Source organism: Phocoena sinus, chromosome 19, assembly GCF_008692025.1.
Source record: "Phocoena sinus isolate mPhoSin1 chromosome 19, mPhoSin1.pri, whole genome shotgun sequence".
NCBI lineage: Eukaryota > Metazoa > Chordata > Mammalia > Artiodactyla > Phocoenidae > Phocoena > Phocoena sinus.
This window is the reverse complement of record NC_045781.1, coordinates 233,464-249,437: the sequence shown is the minus strand read 5'-3', so window position 1 is coordinate 249,437 and position 15,974 is coordinate 233,464. Positions and strand designations below refer to the sequence as shown.

At 47.7% G+C, this 15,974-nt stretch overlaps 1 protein-coding gene and 1 long non-coding RNA gene across 2 annotated transcripts; one reads left to right on the top strand and one right to left on the bottom strand.

Annotated features, from left to right (window-relative positions):
* Positions 1-569: 569 nt before the first annotated feature.
* LOC116744806 (zinc finger protein 132-like) lies at positions 570-10,036 on the bottom strand. The gene is made up of 3 exons (XM_032614929.1): positions 9,502-10,036; positions 7,191-7,317; positions 570-3,881 (listed from the first exon to the last, which is right to left on the bottom strand). The coding sequence occupies exons 1-3, from the start codon at positions 9,514-9,516 to the stop codon at positions 1,951-1,953; spliced, it is 2,073 nt and encodes a 690-aa protein (XP_032470820.1). The 5' UTR covers positions 9,517-10,036; the 3' UTR covers positions 570-1,950.
* A 199-nt stretch (positions 10,037-10,235) lies between these two features.
* Positions 10,236-15,293, top strand: LOC116744826. Its single transcript, XR_004347154.1, has 2 exons — positions 10,236-10,844; positions 12,427-15,293. It is a non-coding gene; the product is annotated as an uncharacterized LOC116744826 (long non-coding RNA).
* The last annotated feature ends 681 nt before the right edge of the window (positions 15,294-15,974 follow it).

The window sequence follows — 15,974 nt, the reverse complement described above, 5'->3', positions numbered from 1 at the left end:
CATTTCCTTCATAGCTCCAGCCACCCTACAATGACGCTGCTTTAGTCTGTTTGCATGTTAAATCTCTGTACTGCACATCAGATGGAGATGAAATGTATCTACCACAGAGCTCAGGCAAGAGCTTGGCACACAGTAGGACTCCAGGGAATGTTTGGCTGCTCTGAAGGACTGTGCTGGGCCCAGACCACAGCCCTGTCATCAGAGCTGACTCGGGAGGGAGAAGGTAGGAGAGCACAGGGAAAGAGTAGTACATCCCCCTTCCTGCACTCCCTGAGTGCTTACACACCTACCCCAGGCTGTGTAAACTGCTGCTGTGCTCTGGAGACTGAACTCACCCAGCAGAGACAAAACCCATAGGGGCCCTCCTGCATGAAACATTCTAGTAGGTGATGTAGACCGAATGTTGTGTCCCCCCAAAATACATAGGTTAAAACCTAACCCTCAATGTTTGGTATTTGGAGGTGGGGGCCTTTGGGAGATGATTAGGTCATGGGAGAGGAACCCTCATGAATGGGATTAGTGCCCTCATAAAAGAGAACCTCCGAGAACTCCCTCTCTCCTTCCACTGTGTGAAGACACAGAAGACAGCTATTATCCAGGATCCTCACCAGACACCAAATCTGCTGGCACCATGATCTTGGATTTTCCAGCCTCCAGAACTGTGAGAAATTTCTATTATTTATTAGCCACCCAGTTTATGGTATTTTTGTTCTGTCAGTTGGAATGGACTAAGACACGGGGAGACAGACATCCCTTAAGAAACCACACAACTGGCAGCTGTGAGCAGGGTTGTGGAGGGGCCCTGAGTGTGTCTATGAGGCCCCTCCTGACGTTCTGCATTTCTGTCTCCTGGGGGCTCAGGTGACCTCTGCAATTGGCTTTTACCTTTTAGTGAAGGAAAGAAGTTATTATGGCTTGTATTTGTCATGGTTGCTTCTTTTGTTGTAACTTTAAAAAAATTGAGCATTTAATGATTCTTTTTTACACTCCATAGGGCTTATTCTTATTTCACTAGTATACATGGAGACACACACACAAATATTTCTCCCTTGGTACTGTTTTAGGTACATTCCATATGTTGTGATATCCTGTTTTCATTTTCATTCAAAATACTTCCTAATTTTTCTTTTGATTTCATCTTTGACCATGGATTATTTACAAGTGTGCTATTTAGTTTCCAAGTGAGGGTTTTCCACATATCATACTATTCTTGACTTCTTACTGAATTCTCTCATAGTCAGGGTCCATACTTTGTATTATTTCAATTCTTTTCCATTTATCAAGCCTTGTTTTGTGGCCCAGAAGATGCTCCATTTTGGTAAATGTTCTATGTGCCTGTGAAAAGAATGTGTATTCTGCCTTTATTGGACAGAATGTTCTGTAAATGTCAATTAGGTCAAGTTGGTTGGCAGTGTTGTTTGTCTTCTCTGTCCTTACCAATTATCTGGGATGGATGTGGACATCTCCAACTATAATTGTGGATTTGTCTATTTCTCCTTGCAGTTCTATCAGTTTTTGCTTCATGTACCTTGAAGCACTGTTAGGTATATTAACATTTAGGACTGTCATGTGTCTTGATTAATTAATCTCTCAACCGGCATGGGGTCAGTTCATTCCTTAACCCTCTCAGAGGCAATGGGAATGAAGCCATTCCAGTGAGCCTAGGACAATCCCAACACCCTCCAGGAAAGGAGAAGGGAGGCAAAGGGAGGCGTTCTCTCCATGTATATGTAGGTGACTGCTGCAAATATTTGCATCCGGACAGCTAGAAAGAGGTTTATGCTCCAGAGGCGAGACAGTGCTGCCTGAGCTGCTCAAAAAGGGCAGAGTAGCTTCTGAAGGCTCTTCCACATTAGTCACACTTAGGTAATTTCTTTGTGGGTATTCTGCTGCATGAAGTTGGATGTGGCTGAAGATTTTCTCATGAAGATCATTTCTAAAAGGCTCCACTCAGGTATGAATCCTCTTATGCTGAGCAAGGTTGCAGAGGCGGCTGAAGATCTTCCCACAGTGGCCACACTCATAAGTCTTTTCTCTGGTATGAACTATCTGGTGTCGAACAAGTGTGGATCTTTCACTAAAGGCTTTCCCACATTGGCTGCATTCATAGGGCCTTTCTTGTGTGTGAACTCTCTGGTGACGAACCAGGTGAGAGTTATTGCTGAAGGCTCTCCCACATTCACTGCATTCATAAGGCCTTTCCCCAGTGTGAACTCTCCAGTGATAAATGAGGCTGGACTTGCGGCTAAAGAACTTCCCACATTCAGTGCACTCATAAGGCCTTTCTCCAGTGTGAACTTTCTGATGTTTAATAAGAATGGAGTTTTGGCTAAAGAATTTTCCACATTCACTACACTCATAAGGCCTTTCCCTTGTGTGAACTCTCCAGTGCTCAATGAGACTGGAACTGTGAGCAAAGGCTTTCCCACATTCGTTGCATTCGTAAGGCCTTTCTCCAGTGTGAATTCTCCAGTGCTGAATCAGGCTGGAGTTGCGACTGAAGGCTTTTCTACATTCACTGCACTCATAAGGCCTTTGACCAGTATGTACTTTCTGGTGCTGAATGAGGGTGGAGCTATTGCTGAAGGCTTTCCCACATTCACTGCATCCAAAAGGCCGTTCTCCAGTGTGAACTTTCTGATGTCGAAGGAGGTGAGAGCTTTGGTTGAAGTCTCTTCCACATTCAGTGCATTCAAAAGGCCGTTCTCCAGTGTGGACCTTCTGATGCTGAGCAAGGTTGGAGTTATTGTTAAAAGCTCTCCCACACTCACTGCACTCATAAGGCCTTTCTCCAGTGTGAACCCTCCAGTGCTGAATGAGAGCAGAGCTGCGGCTGAAGGCTTTGCTACACTGATTGCACTCATAAGGTCTTACTTGGGTGTGGACTTTCTGGTGCCGAAGGAAATTGGAGCTTTGGCTGAAGGCTCTGCCACATTTGCTGCACTCAAAAGGTCTTTCTCCAGTGTGAACTTTCTCATGCCGAGTGAGGTGTGACCTGTTATTGAAGGCTTTCCCACATTCACTGCATTCATAAGGCCTTTCTCCTGTGTGGATTCTCTGGTGATGAACAAGTGTGAGTTTGTGGCTGAAAGTTTTCCCACAGTCACTGCACTCATAGTATTTTACTCCAGTATGAAATTTCTGGTGCTTCCTCAGCTTAGACGGATGACTAAAGGCCTTGCCACACTCCTTACATATGTGAGATGTTTCTCCAGTGTGAAACTTTTGGTCATTAACAAGAGTTAATTTCTCCTCTAAGGAATTTTCAACTCTTAGACATCTAAATGGTATCTCTTCAGAGTGAGTTCTCAGGTGGTTGAGGAGGACAGAACTCTTCTGGAAGGCTTTTCCACAGTCACTGCACTTGAAGGGCTTCTGTGAGGCATGGACTTCTGGGAGCTGCCCAAGACTGGAAGGGTGTGGTAAGGCCTCCCTGCACTTTGTGCTGCTGTGTGGCTTCCCACTGCCATCTGTGTTTGGGTGCTGGAGGAGGTCATGGCTGTCTGAGACATCCTTACCACCTAATCCACATGTAAAGGGCTTCTCTGATAGACAGACTATTGAGCTCTGCACAAACAAGTCCCTGTCCTTGTTCCATTTGAAGGGCTTTTCTCCACTGCACTCCTTCTGATGCTGGTGAAGGTCTGCACCAAACCAAAACTCTCTGCCACATGCTACACATGTGTAGGGAGTCTCCTCAGCATGTGTTCCTTGATGTACATCCAGGTGCAAAATGTCTTTCAAGAATGGGTCACACATGTCACAACTGTCAGCCTTCTGGGTGGAAGGCTGTGCACTGAAAATCCTGACCTGTGACACCACATCTACAGAAGCATCCTGCTTGGAACATACCTCCTCATCTTCCACTCCATGCCAACAACCTGAAAGCCAAGAAATTTCTGGTTAACTGAGTGTTCCACTTAGTGGAAAGGGTGATTTCATTAGAAATGTGTGACTGACACATACGGAAATGGGCCCAAGGGTTTGTTGATAGGCCAAGGGGGCCAGAGTAAGTGTGACAGGCTCACTGTGCAGGACAGGGCCCAGCAAGCCACAGAGTAAAGGGGCCTTACCAGAGGCATGGACACAGAGGCAAAGAACTTGAAAAGACATTTCTCAAAGAAAGATAAATATACACAAATGGCCAGTAAGTACATGAAAAAATGCTCAACAGCATTAGTCATTAGAGAAATGCAAACTCAAACCACAATGAGATACCACCCCACCAGGATAGCTATAAGAAAAAAGATAGTAACAAGTTGTTTATGAGGAAGTAGAGAACTCAGAACACTCATACACTGCAGTGGGAATGTAAAATGGTGCTGCTAGTTTGGGAAACAGTTTGCAAATTCCACTGCTATGTATCTACCCAAGAGCAATGAAACATATCTACACAAAAACTTGTACATGAACGTTCATAACAGCCATAATTTTTGTAACAGTCGAAAAGTGGAAACAAGCCAAATGCCCATCATCTGATGAATGGATAAAAAAACTGGTATATTGATACAATGGAATATTATTCAGCCATAAAAATGAACAACATATTACTGATATGTGCTGCAACATGGATGAACCTCAAAAACATTATGCTAAGTGAAAGCCAGTCACAGAAAAATGTATATTGTATGATTCCATTTGTATAAAATATCTAGAATAAGCAAATCTATATAGTCAGAAAGTAGATTAGTGGTTGCCTAAGACTCAGGAGGAAGGGATGAGGGGGGATGTAGAGTGACTGCTAAAGGCTACAAAGTTTTTCTTTAGGTAATGAAAATGTTCTAAAATTAAGAGTATGGTGACATTTATTACCTCTAATTTTTAAAAATTTTAATTGAAGTATGTTGTGTTAATTTATGCTGTACAGCATAGTGATTCAATTATACATATATGTACAATTCTTTTTCATATTCTTTTGCATTATGGTTTATCACAGGATATTGAATACAGTTCCCTGTTCTATACAGTAGGACCTTGTTTATCCATCCAGTATGTACTAGGGTGCATCTGCTAATCCCAAACTCCCAATCCATCCCTCCTCCAACTCCCACCCTTGGCAACCACAAGTCTGTTCTCTGTATCTGTGAGTCTGTTTCTGCTTCATAGATATGTTCATGTGTCGTATTTTAGATTCCACATATAAGATCTCACATGGTACTTGTCTTTCTCCTTATGACTTCATTTAGTATGATAATCTCTGGTCCATCCAGGTTGCTACTAATGGCATTATTTCATTCTTTTATAAGGCTGAGTAATATTCCATTGTATATATACACCACATCTTCTTTACCATCTGTTGAGGGACATTTAGGTTGTCTCCATGCCTTGGCTATTGTAAATAGTGCTGCTGTGAACATTGGGGTGCACGTATCTTTTCAAGTTTTCTCTGGATATGTGCTCAGGAATGGGATTGTTGAATCATATGGCAACTCTATTTTTAGTGTTTTAAGGAACCTCCATACTGTTTTCCATAGTGGCTGCACCAATTTACATTCCCCCCAACAGCGTAGGAGGGTTCCCTTTTCTCTACACCCTCTCCAGCATCTGTTATTTGTAGACTTTTTAATGATGGCCATCCTGCTCAGTGTGAGGTGGTACCTCATTGTAGTTTTCATTTGCACGTCTCTAATAATTACTAATGATGAGCATCTTTTAATGTGCCTATTGCCCATCTGTATGTCTTCTTTAGAGAAATGTCTATTTAGGTCTTCTGCCCATTTTTATTTTTCTTTTTCTTAATTTATTTATTTTATTTTTGGCTGTGCTGGGTCCTTGCCACTGCACATGGCCTTCTCTCTGGCCACAGCAAGGTGGGGCCACTCCTCGCTGTGGTATGCAGGCCTCTCGTTGCAGTGGCCTCTCCAGCTGCAGAGCATGGGCTCCAGGTGTGCGGGCCCTAGCATTTGTGGCACACAGGCCCAGCAGGTGTCTGCCCATTTTTCAATTGGACTTTTTGTTGTTGTTACTGAATTGTATGGACTGTTTGTATACTTTGTAAATTAAACCCTTGGCAGTTGTATCATTTGCAAATATTTTCTCCCAGTCCGTAGGTTGTCATTTTGTTTTGTTTATGGTTTCGTTTGCTGTGCAGAAACTTGTAAGTTTGATTAGGTCCCATTTCTTTATTTTTGTTTTTATTTCTATTGCCTTGGGAGACTGACTTAAGAAAACTGGTATGATTTATGTCAGAGAACATACTGCCTATGTTCTTTTCTAGGAGTTTTATGGACTATGGTGATATTTATACAATGAGAACATATGAAAAACCACTAAACTGTACACATTAAAAAAGTGAACGTTGGGGCTTCCCTGGTGGCGCAGTGGTTGGGAGTCTGCCTGCCAATGGGGGGGACACAGGTTCGTGCCCCGGTCCGGGAGGGTCCCACATGCCGCGGAGTGGCTGGACCCGTGAGCCATGGCTGCTGAGCCTGTGCTCCACAACGGGAGAGGCCACAGCAGTGAGGGGCCTGCGTACCGCAAAAAAAAAAAAAAAAAAAAAAAAGTTGAATGTGGGACTTCTCTGGTGGTCCAGTGGTAACGAATCCACCTTCCAATGCAGGTGAGACGGGTTTGATCCCTGGTCAGGGAACTAAGATCCCACATGCTGCTGGGCAACTAAGCCTGTGTGCCACAACTACTGAGCCTGTGAGCCTTAACAAGGCAGCCCGTGTCCCACAAACTACGGAGCCCACATGCTCTGCAGCCTGCGTGCCACAACTAGAGAGAAGCCTGTGTGCACTGCAACAAAGAGCCTGCATTCTGCATCAAAGATCCCACTTGCCTCAACTAAAACCCGACACAGCCGAAAAAAAAAGGTGAATGTTATGATATGTATCAGTAAAGACATTTTAAAAAACATGTCTCTGGGAGAAGGGGCAGAACCTAGGCATGGCCCCACACTAGGTCACCCTGCCAGGAACTGGTCAAGCTCAGTGGGATCCTTTAGGCAGACCAGAATGCCTGATCCCCAACCTCTTCTCCCACAAGGCCTCTGTGGGACCTAACAGCTATTAGGATTGCTCATCAGGCTGCTCAGGGAGAAACAGGGCGAGTGCATACAGCTCAGTCCCAGCACTCACAGCACCTACAACAGGAAACCTGGGAAGGAAGCAGTGTCCATGGTCCAGCTTTGGGGAGAAGGCAGAAGGCAGATGCTGGCCACCAGGCTGGGCAGGGCATAAGGACCTTACCAAGTGAGGTCATGAGCTCCAAGTTCTCCAGCATCACACTGTGGTACAGTTGCCTTTGGGCTGCATCAAGGAGCCCCCACTCCTCCTTGGAAAAGTGCACGGCCACATCCTCAAAGGTCACCAGACCCTGCAATGATGAGACAGCTAAGCCAGGGGGCCAATAGGCGGGGTGAATAACAAACAAATAGTCAAATGGGCACATCCAGGCCCTTGACCTGTGACTCAGAGTTCTGCCACATCTACCACTGTCACCGCCTCTTCTCATGACCCCCTCAGTCCATCCTCCCCTCACCTACCTGCAGCTCAGCCCCTCTCCAGGCCCTCACCTCAGAGAAGACAACAGGTGCTGGCACCACTGGTGTCCTTCTCTCCTCATACTCCCACTGGCCACTGTATCCAGACCAAACCAAACAAGAGGAACAAATGGAAGGTGGATAGATGGATGCTGTTTCAGCTCTAGGTTGGCACACAGCCCACTTCCCCCATTGGACAATTTCCCTTGTGTCCTCCAGGTCACACCTCCCAAATATAAGAAAATTTGGGCTCTGTTTTCTTCCTTAAGCCTCTAGTACCAGGGCTCATTCCCTTACCTTGTACACATAGGACCATACCTTCCTCATATCTCCACTCCCCACAGCCCACAATACCATCACCCCTCTCCCTGGCCACACCACAAGCATCTCCCTAGTGTACCCATATACCACTATGTACATAGCTTGCCGACAAAGGCAAGCAAAATCCAATACTAACCTTGGACTGCCCCTGATTGCCAAAACTTCCCACTGACAGAGACAGCCCTCACCCCTCTATTTAATGCCTCCCTTCTTTGCTCTGCTGCTTCAACCTTGCCCCCCAGAACCATGAGTAAGATCTCAAACACTCTTATTCTCTTCCAGCTCTGACCTTGTGCATGCTGTCCCTTCACCAGTCATAGCTGTCCTTGCCCTTCCTAATACACGAATCCCAGACCCGCTGGCCCCACTCTTGGCTTAGGAACTCTTAGCTTGGGCTGACCCTTTATGTCCCTGCTACTCCAATAGCCTGACAAAAACCCCTGGACCCAAGGAGGATAGCCACAAAAACCTGGTGAGCTGTAGAGAGGTAAAACAGTCTAATCTCGGGCCCCTCTGTTATCCTACCTCAGTTACTTCCATGCTTCATTTTTCATCCCAAGTCTACACTCTACTCAGAGGCTTGGTCATCATCCTGTACCCAGCTCACAGCTGCACACAGTGTATAAGCACAAGCCTCCACCCCTTAGATGTCTCCAGCCTGGACCCGGCAGAAAGCACACTTGGCACCTCAATTTGGCAGTCTCTGGGACATTGTTTTTTAATATTTATTTATTACTTATTTAGGCTGTGCTGGGTCTTAGTTGCGGCATGCGGGATCTTTAATCGTGGCATTTGGACTCTTAGTTGTGGCATGCGGACTTCTTAGTTGCAGCATGAGGACTCTTAGTTGCGGCACACATGTGGGATCTAGTTTCCCGACCAGGGATCGAACCTGGGCCCCCTGCATTGGGAGCACAGAGTCTTACCCACTGGACTACGGGGGAAGTCCCTCTGGGCCATTTCAAATACAATAAGGCCAAAACCCAACTCTTTATCTTCCCTCTGAAATCTACTCCTCGCACCAACTTCCACATCCGGAAAACCTATCAGGGTCAACCATGATACCTCATTGCCACACATCAGGAAATCTAGTCCGTCCTACTTAAAAAGCACATCCAGGAGCCAACCACTTCTCCTACCTCACAGGCACCTCTCTACTCCAGCCACAAAGAGCACACACCTGGACTACTGCAGTCTCCTCCTCAATGGTCTTCCTGCCTGCAACAGCACCCCACCTGCCAGTCTCTTCTCCACCCAGCATCCAGAGGGAGCTTGTTAAGATCTGAGTCAGAACACCTCCCTCCTCTGCTCTACACTTCCCGTGACTCGCATCACACTGCGAACAGAGGCCCAGCACCTCACTCTGCTATTCCAGGCCTGCTTCCAGTTCCCCTGCTCGTTATTTCCACCAGACGAAATGGAGATCTGTGCTTTCCCTGAACACTTCCACCTTATACTCACCTCCAAGCAACTGGCACATGCTGATCCCTGTGCTAGGGGCACCTTTCCAGACCTTATCCCACGTGATCCGCTCCATTTAACCTCTGGCCTAGGCTCCGGATGCTAGGGGAAAGTGACTCTCAGGGCCCCAGACTCATGTGCAGGTGAAGAATTCGGGACACGACCATTCTCTAACGGGCTCCAGGCACAGGAGGGGGGGATCCCAGCGGGTGAGGACCTGCGCGCCCGCCACTCACCTGCGCCGGGTCCATCTGCGACGCTGCTGGCCCGGTCACACCTGTGGGCTGGGCGGGGCCCTGCCAGGCGGCGACCGGGAAGAGCCCAGCGGGCTCATCCGAACCCCCACACCCACTGGGTGGAGTGACCGCAGGCTAACGGTCGCGCTCAAGGCCTTTGTCTTCCCCAGTATGATATAGGAGCTGTCTCCCGGGAATGTGGGAAGAAGAAGGGGCGCGGAGACTCTCTGCGTCCGTTCCACTTCCGGGAAAACCGAGGCTCAGGAAGGAAGGGCCGTCAGCCGAGAGTAAAAGTGACTGCCAAGGTGCGATGACGGTTCCAGCACGTCCCCCCCCCCGGCCCCCTTCGCCGCACGTCCCAGCGACGGTTTGCGCATAGCCCAACCCGCCGCAAAACGAAGACTGCAATGGCCGCGCCGGAAGTCCCGCCCCACCTCCTGAGGCCCACGCGAAAACGCCCAAATCCTGACCCTTCACTGGTTCAAGGCTCGCCGCTGACTATGACGCTTTTCCCGGAGCCAATCGCGGTGCCGCCTAGTCGTTGCCTAGGTGATCAGGAAGGACGCACGTGGCGTCACGTCTCACGAGACACGAACTACATTACCCAGAAATACCCTCGCCGTGCGACCGCGCACAGTGTTGACCAATGAGAGCCCAGGATAGGGACCAATGATAACCTAAGGGAGGGGGCGTTTCCGAAATGGCCGCGCCGGCGGGGGCGGGACTTCCGGGGTCGGACCATTGCTTCTTTGTCCCGCCTTTATGTCGGCGCTTCGTGGAGGGACGTAGTTGCTGGGCTGTGGACCGCATCCAGGAGGCTCCCCGGGCCCGCGGAAACGGGGGTAGGGTAGGTACGAGAGCCTGGGTGGTCCTCCCGCTGTGCCTTGTGCGCCCCATGACCGCAGCGAACGTCCTGCCTCCCCGAGCTCGTGTGTCCTCGGCTGTCGGGGGACCGCCTGGCGCCGGGGTGCCCTGCGGATACCTCCGTCAAGGCCCGTCTGTGTCCGTGGCCGCCCCGGAGTCGTCGCCCTGTGCGTTGTGTCCGCTTTACGGAGAAGAAGACCCAGGCTCGAAAGCCAGCCATTCCGAGGTCTTGACCCATTATGTAGCTGGACTGCGGGCGTGACAAGCGAGCCGATCGACTAGGCACGGATGAGGTAGAGTCTCCTGGCCTCCACCTGGCTGGACTCCGAACCCCAGTGCCCCAAGTCCCTGACTCAGCCTCAGGCCTGGGTGTTCATGACAGTGGAACGTTCACAGGTCGGGGGTCTCCCTTTCAGAATCCAGTGTGATAAAATGTGGAGCGTGCAGGCGGAGGAATGTGCATGCGCGAAGACTTGGAGGTGAGACTGACCTGAGCATTCAGGAAAGTTTTCCAGTCTCCGTTGCGGGTAACCGAGAGCGTGAGGATAGGAGTCCTAACTCTGTTGACGGGCTGAGGATGCTGGGAGCCACAGAAATTTTTCATTAGAAGATGGATGGCTATGATCTGAGTTAGGATTTTGAAACTATCCCAGTGGATCCCGCGTAAACACACTGAGCAGCCTTGCGGGAGAGGGGTTGTGGTGGGGCTGAAAGCAGGCAGCTTCATGAGGTTGCTGCTGCAGGTATATGTTGGGTGGCTTGCTCAGAATAGAAGCAGGAGAGGTGGGAGAGCTACTCAGATTCTGGATGCGTCTTTCAAAGTGGAGTCGATGGGACCTCCAGTTACACGTGGAGAGTGAACGTAGTGGAGGGTAAAGGACCACCGTAAGTGTTCAGATAAAGAATGAGATGGAGATCGGAGGTTGGCAGGAGGAGTACATTTGGGGGAAGATTAGCAGTTGGGTTTTGTAGGGGTAGAGACTGAGTTGTCTGGAGGCCTCTAGGTGGAGGTGACACACGTACCCGTGAACAGATAGGGGATTTTGATTTGGCCTCCTGATGTCCAGACTGCAGTGCACTGGTGGCCTGGACCAGGGAAGATGCTGAGAATGGGATTTTGGAAGGAAACTCTTAGGTTGTTACAGATAGGCCTTGAGGTGAGTGTGGGGTGTCCAGACTAAGGACCAATAGCTGAGTAGATGAGGTGGGTGCAGAAAAAGAGCAGCATTGTCCAAACACCAGTGGACATGGGGAGAGTGCATACCCAGGAGGACGGCCCATGCTCTCAGATACGAAAGGGTGGGCAGGTGTGACGGGACAGGGTTTGGGAGACATAAGGGGAAGTGTGTGGCAGGACAGAGACTGGCGTGTCAGGTCCAGTGCCCGATGCTTAGAACACATTCATGTGCCCCTTGCCTGCTGTTGCAGGACCCAGTGACCTTTGAGGACAAGGTCGTGTGCCTTTCTTTCGGAAGAAGTGGGTCTCCTTAGTGAGGCCCAGTGGGGCTTCTGCTGTGATATGGTGCTGTCTTCACCAGGTCAGGCTGCCAGTTTCCCCGTGAGAGGTACTGCTGGCCCTAGTTCTGTCCAATGTTCTGCTACCTCTCCTCCCAGACTACAGTATAAACAACCCCCAACACCTTTTGCCTTGGGACCTTGACAACTGTGGTCCAAGGTCAAAAATACCACAACCGGAGTAGCCGGTTATTTTATTGTTATATTATATATATATATTTCTTGGTTATTTTTCCAGTCAGGGTCTGTGACTTTTCGGTCCCTCTATCACACCTCCTCCAGTGGAAGTTTCCTGCCAGCTGCCCCTTGTCAGCGCCTTTACTGGCTTTATGGGCACTAACATGGTCATTGATTCAGGGGCCACTGAGCTTTTCTAGTGAGGCCTTCCCGGGGTGTTCATTTTGTGAGGTTCAGTTCTCCCAGATGCATAAGTAATCCTCATCCACCTTGGTCTGTCATGGAATGAATCACCCCTGACCTGGGGCTGGCTGACCTCTCACAAACGCCTTGATCTCCCTTAAGAATTACTGTCTCCACCCACCCCAGTGCGGTCACCCAACTTGAACATCGAAAGGGGACCCAGCTGGTGGACAGGGTGGCTCGAATCAGTTCATGACCAGAGAGACCCATGGAAGACCAGTCCTGGTGAGTGCAAGACAGGTGTGGAAGGGCCTGTGGCAGTGGGCTGATCTCTTACCTGGTACCTGACCGGTGTCTTCTGTTGCCCTGGCATCAATGTGAGTACCCATGCCTCTTTTCTATCTTTCTGACACCCCATCCTAATTTACCCTGACTTCCTGTCCCCTGGCTAAACCCTCTTGGTCCTTTGCCTCTCAGCCTCTCTCTTTCTCCCCTCTTATGGCCAGGTCCTCCATCATTGGCCTCCCCTTCACATATCCTTAAATAGTTCTTGAAAACCTGTTCTTCCATGAGTCTGACTTGTCCCTCTGAGGAAGGTGGGCACAGTGTCAGGGGTCCCAGGCCTGGACTCGCCTCACTGCACAGCACCTGTCTGTCACCAGACACTGAGGCCCTGCCAGCTCCACATTCTGCAGAATCCACAGAGAACTGACACTGAAAGAGACACCTGATCAATGCACAGCAAATGGAGAGGTGTTCAAGGAGAGGTGTTCCCTTTTCTACCACCAAAACTTAAAAATGGGGAAAAAAATCCCAAGTGCATTTTGAAGGCCTTCACCTTTGTCTCCATCCTGAGAAAGCAGGAGTACGTTCACACCTTTGAATGTTACATGAGAAAGCCTCCAGCCAGACCTCTATTTCCATTGAGCACCAAAATATGTGCCCCATAGAAAGCCCTTATGAGGGCAGGGAGTGTGGCCCAAAATTTTGAGCAAAATTTTGCACTTCCCCCTGTACCAAATCATTCACACTGATAATCAGGACTCACAAGTGTGGAGAACAGGCATCTCCATTCAGAGCTCCACTCTTGTTAGCACCAGAAAATTCACACCAGGCAACAGTTGTGCAAATGCAGTAACTACGTGAAAACTTCCAGGAAAATATGAAACCTATTTCATGCAGTCCCCATCAGAGAAAGGCATGAGTACAGCTAGTGTTGGAAAGCCTCCTCTCAGAGTTAATCCTGTTTTGCAGCAGCAAGTTACCACGTTGTGAGTGAGGTAAGTAGGAGGGCAAAAAGCTGCAGCTCCTGCCTGTTCCGCGTAGAACGCTTCACACTGGAGAAGGATCCTGTGTGTACAACTGACCCGGGAGAGGTGTCAGCCACACTTCCTTCTTCCCAATGCCAGAAACCTCACTCTGGAGAGAAGTCTTCTGAGGGCAGGGAATACAGTAAAGTCTTCAGCTCTCCACCCCCCTTTTTTAACGTTTTATTTAAAAAATCAGCCTCTTTTTTTTAACCTTATCAATATAAGAGAATTAACACTCAAGAAAGAGCCTACATGAGTAGCCTTCAGGCAGAAGCTGGACCTTGTATAGAAGGACCGCCACCAGAGGAGACACTCCAGGACTGCCCTGCGCATGGGGAAGCCTGAAGGGGCAGTGTTGTACTTTGTGACTTGTTGGGGGACTTTGGGAGAGTTGTCGCACCACTGGCTCTTAGGGAAGAAGCCGTGCTGTGTTCGATGGTCACCTCACAATTGCTCAGCATAAAGCAGCCTCTGTTCCCTGTCTGCAGTGCCCTGGAGGGTGATGGCCCTGCACCCATTGGCATGACATCACGCTGCTGTCCCATGACTGAGTAGGGCATGGACTTCACTCCTGCTCTGAGCGAGGGGCCTGATGGGATGGCTTCTGGGGGCCTTCTGGGTAAGGTTCCCATTATTCGTGGACACTGTGAAGTCTGCATTTGATATCAGTGATGCCTTCATAGAGCTGCTTCAAGTACTCGTAACGTGATGGTTTTGTGCATTCCTGTCATTCAGCCCTGGTACTGTTTGACAGTGACTACATCACTAATTTACCTTTGATATTGCAGTCCTGTTTAGTGGGTGGAGTGAATTGAGAACATTGAATTGAGAGGTGCTCCCAAATTAGCCATTGGGCTGGAAAAAGGCACAGCAGCAAGGCATGGAGCATGTGTCCAGCTGTGACTCAATTTGCATTTCTTCCCCATGTCCCTGTGAAATGAAAGGATGGAAGCCTCTGTTCTGAAGCTTCTGACCTGGAGTTCTCCTGGGGAAGACAGTGTTTGGTCTGGAAGAAGCAAGATGATGGTCTCTGTTCCAGGGAATACCTCCCTCCAACAATACACCCAGTATAAGTATACAATTTAATGATTTTTAATTAATGTAAAGAGTTCTGCAGCCATTATCTTACCCCATTCCCATTGCCCCAAAAAGCTCCTTATATCATGTATCAGTATTTTATTCCATTTTATTGCTGAATGATATTCTCTTGTGCAGATATACCAAAATGTGTCCATCACCAATTGATGGACTTTTGAATTTTTTTCAGTTCTTGGCAATTATAAATAATGCTTCTAGGAATATTTGCTTACAAATCTTTGTGTAGACATATGTTTTCGTTTCTGTTGGGTAAATGCCTAGGAGTGGAATTGCTGAGTCGTATGATACTTTTATGTTTAACTCTTTAGAAACTCCAAAGCCATTTTCCAAAGTGACTGTGCCATTAACTGTACAGTACAGTGGCATTAAATAAATTCACACAGTTGTGCAACTGTCACTCCTACACATCTTCAGAAATTTTTCATTATCCTAAACTGAAACTCTCTACCCATTAAGCAGTCATCTTACTGGTGTTTTAATCTACATTTTTTTTTGTGAGTAATGATGTTGGGCATCTTTTCATGTACTTATTAACCATCTCTTTATCTTTTGTGATGATAATTGGGTTGTCTTCTTATCATTGAATTGTAAAGTTCTTAATAGATTTTATATTCAGAATCCGTATATATATACACAAGCACTTTCTCTCAGTCTGTGGCTCATCTTTTAATTTTCTTTTATTTCTATTTTTATTTATTTACTTGGTTGCACCAGGTCTTAGTTGCAGTAGGTGGGCTCCTTAGTCGTGGCTCACGAGCTCCTCAGTTACAGCACGTGGGCTCCTTAGTTGCGGCATGCGAACTCATAGTTGTGGCACGCATGTGGGATCTAGTTCCCAGACCAGGGATCGAACCCGAGCCCCCTGCATTGGGAGCACAGAGTCTTTAACCACTGTGCCACCAGGGAAGTCCTTTAGTTTTCTCAGTGGTGTCTTTTGAAGAGCAAAATTTTACATTTGAAGTATAATTTATTAGTTTTTCCTTTTATGTATTGTCATAATGTCATACCTAAAAAATTCTTTGCCTAACCAAAAGTCAAAAATTTTCTCTGTTTTCTTCTGTAAATTTTATAGTTTTAGCTCATATATTTATGGTCTTTTTCGTGGTAATGTTTACATATGGTGTGAGATAAGGATCTAAATTCATCTTTTTGCATGTGAATATCTAATTTTCCCAGAACCACTTGCTGAAAAGGCATCTTTCCACATTGTACCTTTGTTGGAAATCAATTAAGGGCATTTTGGTACTCTCAAATCTATTCTGTTTATCTGTATGTTTGGCCTTATGCCAGTACCACATTGTCTTGATTACCTTAGCTTTATAGAAA

What these genes read in the sequence shown, in the direction of transcription:
- LOC116744806 (XM_032614929.1), bottom strand. An exon ending in GGAGCTCATGACCTCACTTG is followed by an intron (nt 3,882 to 7,190) that starts GTAAGGTCCTTA and finishes CTTGGCTTTCAG; the next exon opens with GTTGTTGGCATGGAGTGGAA.